Source organism: Protopterus annectens, chromosome 9.part0 (genome assembly GCF_019279795.1).
Source record: "Protopterus annectens isolate FY-2018-M chromosome 9.part0, PAN1.0, whole genome shotgun sequence".
Taxonomy (NCBI): Eukaryota; Metazoa; Chordata; order Ceratodontiformes; family Protopteridae; genus Protopterus; species Protopterus annectens.
The window spans coordinates 475,123,359-475,132,584 of NC_056743.1; the positions used below are offsets into that span (position 1 = coordinate 475,123,359).

At 38.5% G+C, this 9,226-nt stretch overlaps 1 protein-coding gene across 1 annotated transcript in view; it reads left to right on the top strand.

Moving 5' to 3' along the window:
* The window catches only part of LOC122810537 (zinc finger protein 182-like), a 221,445-nt gene extending 214,487 nt beyond the window's left edge, over window positions 1-6,958 (top strand). The window contains exon 4 of the mRNA XM_044082117.1: window positions 3,422-6,958. Within this exon, the coding sequence (XP_043938052.1) occupies window positions 3,422-5,187 (1,766 nt within the window). The 3' untranslated portion in view covers window positions 5,188-6,958. The remainder of the gene's footprint in view (window positions 1-3,421) is intronic.
* Window positions 6,959-9,226: the final 2,268 nt, after the last annotated feature.

Consider the following 9,226-nt stretch of genomic DNA (forward strand, 5'->3'; position numbering starts at 1 on the left):
TGTTGGTTTTGTGCCTTATTCAATCCTCAAACTATCCAACATCAGTTCATTTTTGCATCAAACTGTTTTGGTACTTGATTTGATTATCCAGAAATGGCTTCAGTAAGCCATCCGACTACTGACATTCCAAAAAAATGTAAAGATAAAGACAGAGACAGACTGCATAGGTCCAAAGCTGCCGACGACACTTCCGCTAAGCCAGTCGCCAGTTGGCGCTTTCGCAGCCCCTGATACCTGCTACTTCAGATTTGCAGGCCTCTACTGAGGCCCATTCGGAGTCCGGTATGCAGCGAGATGCTTCTTCGACTATGGAACCTGCGGATGTCTCTACCTTGGATGGGTCCAGAGCCGCTGTGCAGGCACCGGCTTCTGAGGGTGTATTCAGGCCTACTGACTTACATTTCAAACTGACGCCATCTTCTTTTTTGAGGCCTAAAACTCGACCCACGCCTAGAAAACCGACGTCCAAACTGCATGGTCAGGCCCATATGTCTAAAAAACAAATGATAAGAATGGCTGAAGACCTAGGGGAAGCCAGCCTTCTCCCTCTAAGAGACCTAGAACTGATTGTTGTTCTGATTCTTCTGATCAGGACTCTGAAATTTCTGTTTCTTCTGATGACCAGGATTTGCCCTTATCTACCTATGAGGATTCTTATGCAGAGGACTCCATCCCCTCTGCTTTCCCACCAGAAGATTTTTCTTTTGGTGAAACTTTGCACATTCTTAGGGAGCATTTCCACTGGGAAAGCCGGGATTACTCTGACTCCAAAAAGAGGCTTAGGGAATTCTTACTCCTGCCTGAACACAGGCCTTTAGCTATCCCTCCTGTACTGGACATTGTAGATGAAGCCTTCCTGGAATCTAGCCTGGCCCCAGACACTTTACCTCCGGCTCTCAAGAAACCTGACAAGTATTAGAGTACCTGACTCTCACAAGTTCCTCTTTAAGAATCCTACTGCGGACCCAGAGACCATTTCACGGGGACCTAAAGGCATTAAGGCTACTACTGCCAAAAACCCTACTCCCTCTGATAGAGATTTCAGTGCCCTGGACAGATGAGGTAAGAAGGTATACACTTCTGCTACTTTGGCCATTAGGGCCTTAAACTGCCAGTTTCATATATTAAAGTATCAGCAGCATATTATTGGACTACTTAAACAGAAAATGATGTTGATTCCTGACTGCTGAAAATAAAAAATTACAGGGTTTAATGCATTCTGCTGAACAAGTTGGTAAACATACTTTGCAATGCGATTTTGACTCTTTAGAAGCATCTTGCAGGGCTGCTGTCACTGGGTTTGTTCTTAGAAGGCATGCTTGGCTTAAGGAGCAAAATTTGCCAGATCATGTTAAAGCTAAATTACTGGATGCTCCCTTAAACCAGGACCATCTGTTTGGCAACAAAGCAGAAGTACTACTAAAAAAGATGAAGGAAAAAGGTAAATCTATGCAAACTGTTAAAGATTTCCTGCAAAGTACAGCCTCCCAGATTTAGTAGACATTGACCATCTAAGAATTGGTCCTTTCCTGTCTCTTCCAGACCTTCTCATTCCAAACCCAGGAACAGCAGACCTCCTAGGCTACAGTCTCAAGGTACTCACAGGCGTAAGCAGTGGGGGGCTCCTACTTCCAAAGCTGGAAGTAGTAAGACACCCCTCTATGGTAAACTGTCACAATGACTTGACCTTAAACCTTCCAAGCTCTGCTCAACTGCCTGCTCCCTTAGGGGGAAAGATCGCCCTGCATGCAAAAAACTGGGGACTCATTACCCAGGACAAATGGGTTTTTAAATATAGTTTCCCAAGGATACAGATTCCACTTCCACACCTTACCAACCCCAAACGGTTGGCCAGACCTACCCCCATATCAGTGGGCAGAGGCTCAACAGCAGGTTCTCTCTCTTCTAAGTATCAAGGCTATTCAACCTGTCGCAGCAGAGGAAAGGGGACAAGGTTTTTACTCAAGACTTTTCCTGGTACCCAGAAAAGACAACCCGTGGCATCCTATCCTGGACCTATCTATCCTAAACACCTTTTTGGTAATCCCAAAATTCAAAATGCTAAATCTTCATCAGCTGCTTCCCATGCTAGCCAAAAATGTCTGGTTGGTGACACTGGACTTAAAGGAAGCTTACCTGCACATTCCAATAAGGGAATCTTGCAGAAAATACCTACACTTCAGAGCAGGCTACATGCACTATCAGTTCTCTGCACTGCCCTTTGGCTTATCTTGGTCTATCAAAGACAGTAGAACACATCTGCAACCCTGCTCTAGCTAAGGTAATTGTTTCACGAAAAAAAAGTGTGAACCCACTCCCTACTGCTGCCTGCAGTCAGCTGTTGTTCTGACCAGAGTTAAAGAAGGTAATATTATCTTTCAAAAAGCACTTTTTTGCAGGCAGGATCATGTGTACAGCTTCTCTGCAATAATGAAGTGTGTAAGCTGTTAGGATCATAAAATATAGAATAATAGGGGAAGGAGGTAAGATGTGCAGGGAAGTATTAGTAAACTACTGTTGACAACATTGTACACTGTTGGCTGCCAGGAATGTAGGTGTGAAATGCACTGGAAAGAATCTAATGATTGCTGGGTGTTATTCTGGAAGTCTGAGAAATAAGCAGCTAATTGTATGTACTGACGTAATGCTGCTGTAGAAGTGAATTGTGTTAAGTTTACTGTCTTTTCTACTGATATTTTGTATGATTTTGAAAAACAAATATTGTACACAGAAAAGTAGGATTATGTCATTTTATAGACTTCAATTTCATTAAAACTACTATAATTGAATCATTAACACTGAAAACTATGTTCATTGAAGAAAAAAGTGCCAGCAACTCAGTTTGTTTTCAGGTTATTTTTTATTTAGTTTTGCTGGAATTTGTGCTCAGAAGAGCATATTTCTCTATGTGGTTACTGCATTATTACTTTTTGTTGCAGTGGACTGCTGTAGGTAGACAGGTATGTATTTTTTTTTGTTTGCAAGCAGCTAGCCCTTTCCTCATCTCATAATTGTTTGACCATATTTTACGCAATAAAGTGCATGAAAGTTGGAAGCCTTCCACATGTAGGGTACCTGTGGAAACGCACTTTTATTTTTAACAAGGTTTTCATTATTCATATTCTGCAAATGGATAAGGAACCAGGCTTGTAATATTAATACGAGGGATTCAGTGTTCTTAACTGGCCAAATTGGACTGAATAGTGTTGCAGTAAGCTTACAAACTTATGCTAGTGGCTTCATTGAAACAATACGAATCTGAGAAATGTTATACAAATACAATTCGGTGTTTCCAGTATTAGTTTGTAAGGACACCTATGGCATTGCTTCATGTAAAATCAGTATCTTAAACTTTATGCAAAAGAAAAAAGTTATTTATCAGCAAACTGACACACTGGAATAAATAATTGTCTCTCTTAAGTCAGCAGGTTGGCAGAATGTGAGATTCAGAGTCCAACATCATCAAAAGATCTCTTGAATTCCGAAGGCTTCAAACATGGAACTAATAAGATGGCTGTTACAAGGCATGAGTCTTTTCATACAGAATACCATCAAAGTAAATGTGTGGAGGACGGCAAGAGTTTTAAATGGGAGAAAGCACCACAACCTTGTATGCAGACTCAAAAGGTAAAGAAATTAGACAAACACAGCAGCTGCAAAACAAGTTTGACATTTCCATTCTCCCTCAGAACACATTGTCTTGCTAATAAACAAGAAATTAGGAAGAGATTACATTTTAATCGTAGCACTGACAATTCCATAACACTTAGAGAAAATAAAAACATTGAGAAATGGAATAGTGGTCTGAGAATTCACGGAAAAGCCTTAACTAGAAGAAAACAATATACTTTTCGCACACATATCAAGAGCTTCAAAGAGAAGTACAGTTTCATACATGACAAATGGAGGAGGCTGTATAAATGTGCAGCTTGTGGTAGAAGCTTTATACGGAAGAGTAGCCTTACATGGCATGAGAATATTCACAAAGAGAAGAAACCATATATATGTATCACATGTGGAAAGAGTTTTACACAAAAGGGCATTCTTGAAGCCCATGGGAGAAGCCACAGTGGTGTGAAACCATATAATTGTGCAACTTGTGGCAAGAGTTATATAAGGAAGAGTAATCTTGTCTGGCATGAGAATATCCACAGGAGGAAGAAACGATATTCATGTTCCACTTGTGGTAAGAGCTTTGCACAGAAGAGTCTTCTTAAGGTCCATGGTAGAAGTCATAGTGATGTGAAGCCATATAGATGTGCACTTTGTGGTAAGAGTTATGTGTGGAAGTCTAGCCTTGCACTGCATGAGAGTACACACACTGGGGAGAGACCATATAAATGTGCAACATGTGGCAAGAGCTTTAGACACAAGGGATACTTCAGAGTTCATAAGAAACTTCACAGTGGGGAGAAACCTTATAAATGTGCTGTGTGTGGTAAGAGCTTTCTAGAGAAAGGTCACTTCATTTTCCATGAGAGAAGCCACACTGGGGAGAAGCCATATGAATGTGCAGTTTGTGGCAGAGGTTTTGCAATGAAGTCCAGCCTTACACGGCATGAGAAAATCCACACTGGAAATAAGTCTTATAAATGTGCTGTATGTGGCAAAAGTTTCTTAGAAAAAGGGAACCTTACAGTTCATGAGAAAATCCACACGGGCGAGAAGCTGTATAAATGTGAAATATGTAACAAGAGTTTTACTTGGAGGAGTAGCCTTGTAGTGCATGAGAAATTTCACACTGGGAATAAATTTTGGAAATGTGACACTTGTGGCAAGAGTTTCACATTCAAGAGCAAACTCATAGTCCATGAGAGAAGTCACAGTGGGGAGAAGCCATATAAATGTACAGCTTGTGGCAGGTGTTTTACTTTGAAGAGGCAACTTACAGACCATGAAAGAAGACACAGTGGGGAGATGCCATATAAGTGTGCAACTTGTGACAAGAGTTTTACATTGAAAAGCAGCCTTATACGTCATGAGAAAATTCACAGTCAGGAGAAGCCACACAGATGTGACACATGCGGCAAGAGTTTTACACAGAAGGGTGATCTCACAGTCCATGAGAGAATCCACTCCGGAAACAAACCCTATAAATGTGACACATGTGGCAAAACGTTTACACGGAAGTGGTGCCTTTCGGTCCATGAGAAAACCCACACTGTTGAGATTGTACTAATTTCATGACCAGTTTAGTAATGGGGGAGTGGTTGATTCCCACCACAGCTAGAAACAATACTAAATATCTGGTGAATTTTAACCAGAAGGAGGAGAAAGGCACTACAAGATAATTGTTGCCTCAAGAAAATGTCAACCTAAAGAAGAATGATTGAAAAAAGAGTTACAGCGAGAAGGAGTGTATGTGGATGATCAGGAAGAAAGCGTGAATGAACGAAAAACAAAAATGACTAAGGAATACTTCTGAAGATCGATGCTAATGTTGAATTACATTTCATACTGCAGTAAAGTTCAGATAATACATCAGTTGGAACTCTCTCTGTTGATATCACATAGGCTTTGGTTTGATAAACTGTTCAGAATAAGTGTTGAATCATTTAGATAGGAAAACTGTTTAATGCTCATCACTTACTATATAACAGTTTGTGCATGGTTAGATTATCATGTAACATGTTTAAATCATACAACTTTATCAAACTGATTATATGTATAGGTCTGCAGTTGTAGGACTACATGCATATCTCATGGCATAGTAGGTCCTAACTTAATTTTTTTAAGTAAGGTTAATTTTTTTTAACAAAGAAGAACACAAGCCAACGTACTAAGTCCTAACATTAAAAAATTTAACCAAGAAGAATACAAATAAAAATGACAACATTCATGTTATTAAAGCAATTTTGAAGTTGGCAGAGGTAGAAAATTTAGCCTCAAGGAACTGCAGAAAGCCCGCATATTTGGAGGCATATTGACAGAACTACAGGAATAGTGATACATTGCTCACGATTTTACATTAGAATGGTTGAAGAAAGATGAACACTGAGAATAAAAGGCTAATAATGACAATTCAAGGCAGTGCATTGCTTGCAAAATAGTTTAGGAAACATAGAAAACTATAGGAGATAAAATGTGGCATACCTGCTTATTGGCTGTGCTATACCCATGACCAAAGGTTTGTGTTCAAAACGTTGTTTACAGTAATACTTTGGTGTTCGTTATCTGCAGCGTGTAACTTAGTCCAGGAAAGTCACAGTCGAGAGATAAATCTTTGAATAAGCACGGAATCCCTCCTAGAATCTACACAAAATTCAACTAAGTTTAAATGCTGCATTTTGTATAGTATCTCTGAACATACAACAGAATCCTTGGAAAATACAAGCAGAGTATTGGCTTCTATACCTGTGGTAGAAATTAGCTTCACTGTACATTACTGCTGTCTATCCTTACAAAATAACACTAATTTCAATCAGTTTGAACTGAGTTGCAATTCACTATCTTACAGTTGCAAGCAAAATACTGTTTCACTGTTGTTGGAGTAAAAGATAGTTATAGCTTGGGAAAAAAGGCAGAAAAAATATAAAGTTAGCTGATTCACAAAATTGTCAATTGTTTTAAACTTGCCCCCCCCCCCCCCCATACTATTGAACTTAAAATGTAAATTTATATATCAATAAATTTGCAAGCAAACTCCCACAATATAAATTTGTAAGTGATCCCTATAATGTAAATGTACTATTGGTCCATATTAAGTGCTTTAAGCCAAGATATTATTTAAAGCAAGACAGTTATGCTGGACATATCAGTTGATCTTCAAAGACCAGAATAACATTGGTTTAATACAGCTGTAAGCCATATGAAATGTGTCTTGTGAATACAGATGAAGTAGGCTTCAGTAAATGTGTATGACTGAGCAGAGCACAAGAATTCTAGGATTTTGTGTCCAAAATCTTGAGCTCAAAGGACATTCATTGCACATTTTGTTTGGGGGTACAAGTGAGAGAGATAAGAGCATGTTTAATTTAAACTAAAACCTAATCTAACATTATCTGCAAAAGCCTTCCCCACTGATAGTATGGAAAGACGTAACAGCATTGGAAACAATGAACACTTTAGGCCATGCAAGTATGTGAGAAACACTGGAACATAACCTCAAGGAATTCTTCATGTAAAGAATTAGTGATGAAATGCTGTCTATTGAAAAGGTTTGAGAGAGAAAGACAGATATTACAGCTGAAGAAAGGACAAACGCATCATTAGTCATTGAAATACTCCTCCTGAGGATATCATTAACATCCATACTAAAGGACAATGTTTTAAACAATCATATTGTATAAGCAGAAACTAGAGTAATGTGGAATGCTGGCATCCAGGCATCCAATTAGAATTCTGAGCAACTGTTCTACTTAATTTCCAGTCATTTAAATATGTTGGTGATATGGATAGTACCATAAAGCTACAGAAAGATGCAGCCCTGGGGCATTTTTGAGTCTGAGAAATCTGCTTGTAGCAGACTTCAAAGACTGAGGGAATTTTGATTTATTCACTTTGAATATGTCCTGAGTTAGGAAAAAGCCCAGTTCTTGCCACTAGATTAAAAAAATACTAAACAGTTACAGAAACCAAACCACATGAATAAAAAGCTAATGAAAGTAGCCTAGACACTGAGTGTCAGAAAATTAGTAAAACCAATGAAAGAAAAAAGATTAACAGGCCTCTCTGTAGCTAAACTGATAACAGATAATGTATTACAGAAAAAAAGATTAATGAAGGAAAAGAAAGGAAGATATAGAATAGTATAGTGGAAATACAAACTAGAGGCAACTTTAAAACCTGTAAGAAAAGTGTAATTATTAAAGGAATTTTTCAGGTTTTCCCAGTTAGGGGTCGCCGCAGCGGAACTCCCGTCTGCTCATGATTGGCAGTGGATTTTTATGGTGCCGAGTTGCCAGCCCGATGCCCATCCTTCAAAGAAGGCACACCCATTCACGCACGCACCTACATGTCTTTAGCGTCACTCAACCACGGGAAGGACATGCAGACTCCACACAGAAGGCACTCCAACTGAGAATCGAAAGGAGTATGAAATGGAATTAGATAAGAAAAATTAAAAAAAAAAAAAAGATATTGTAAAAGAAAACTGTGCTCTATCAAGCTTTGTTTTATAGCATTTCATGCAGCAAATTAAAACTATATGTTCCTACTGAAAATTCAGAAACTCTGCAGAGAATTACAAATCAAAAATGCAAAATAAGCAATACTCCAGGATTTGAGGAAACTGGGAAGGAAAACAGCAGTAGTACTAGTAGTAACACAGAAAAACAGCAGTAGTACTAGTAGTAACACAGGAAAACAGCAGTAGTACTAGTAGTAACACAGGAAAATAGCAGTAGTACTAGTAGTAACACAGGAAAACAGCAGTAGTACTAGTAGTAACACAGGAAAACAGCAGTAGTACTAGTAGTAACACAGGAAAACAGCAGTAGTACTAGTAGTAACACCACCAAGAACAAAATAATTTAATAAATTATAGGGAAGCATCTTTAAAGACTCTACTGGATGGAATAAGGATGCCAAATGGATAAAAGATGTAATGAAAAAATGAATTCCAATATAGAGCCTACAAGACAATACAGTTTCCAGTAAAAGAGAAATTCAGTGCTAAGAAAGTCTTACAGATGGAAAAAACAAACTTTTGGCATGGAGGAAAATACATAGTTATTTGCATTCCTTACACCAATAACAGCTTGATTAACAATGGAGGAAACACTAAATCCTGTTTAACTCATTCACAGTTACCAGCAGTCATTTAATAAGATAGCAAAGTCTGGATTTCTGGCAAGCTGTGTTGTAATTGCCTGGAGCTCTCGGTGACATTTAAATTTAAATTAAAAAGTATTTTTTAATTTAAACAGATACATCATTTCCTCACTTTTAAGCATCTTAATCACAACACTGAATACTACAAACCCTGTAGTGTTTTTTAAGCTACGTTATAAAAATGGGTCTATATTATATTATCGCACGTTTACAAAAGCTAATGATAATCAACACTATGTAAGCGAAAGCTTACAACATCAAAACCTCAGAACAGCGATTTTTTTTCCAAGGGAAAAAAAATCGCTGTTCCAAAATAAAAAAAAAAACTTTAAAACATTACATAATGTGGGGGGCTGTGCCCCCCACACACCCCCCTACTTAAATATACCAACTCCGAGATTGCACTACAGTGCCGAAAACGGGAAAGTAACGAAAGCGGCCAAGTGAATTCTTT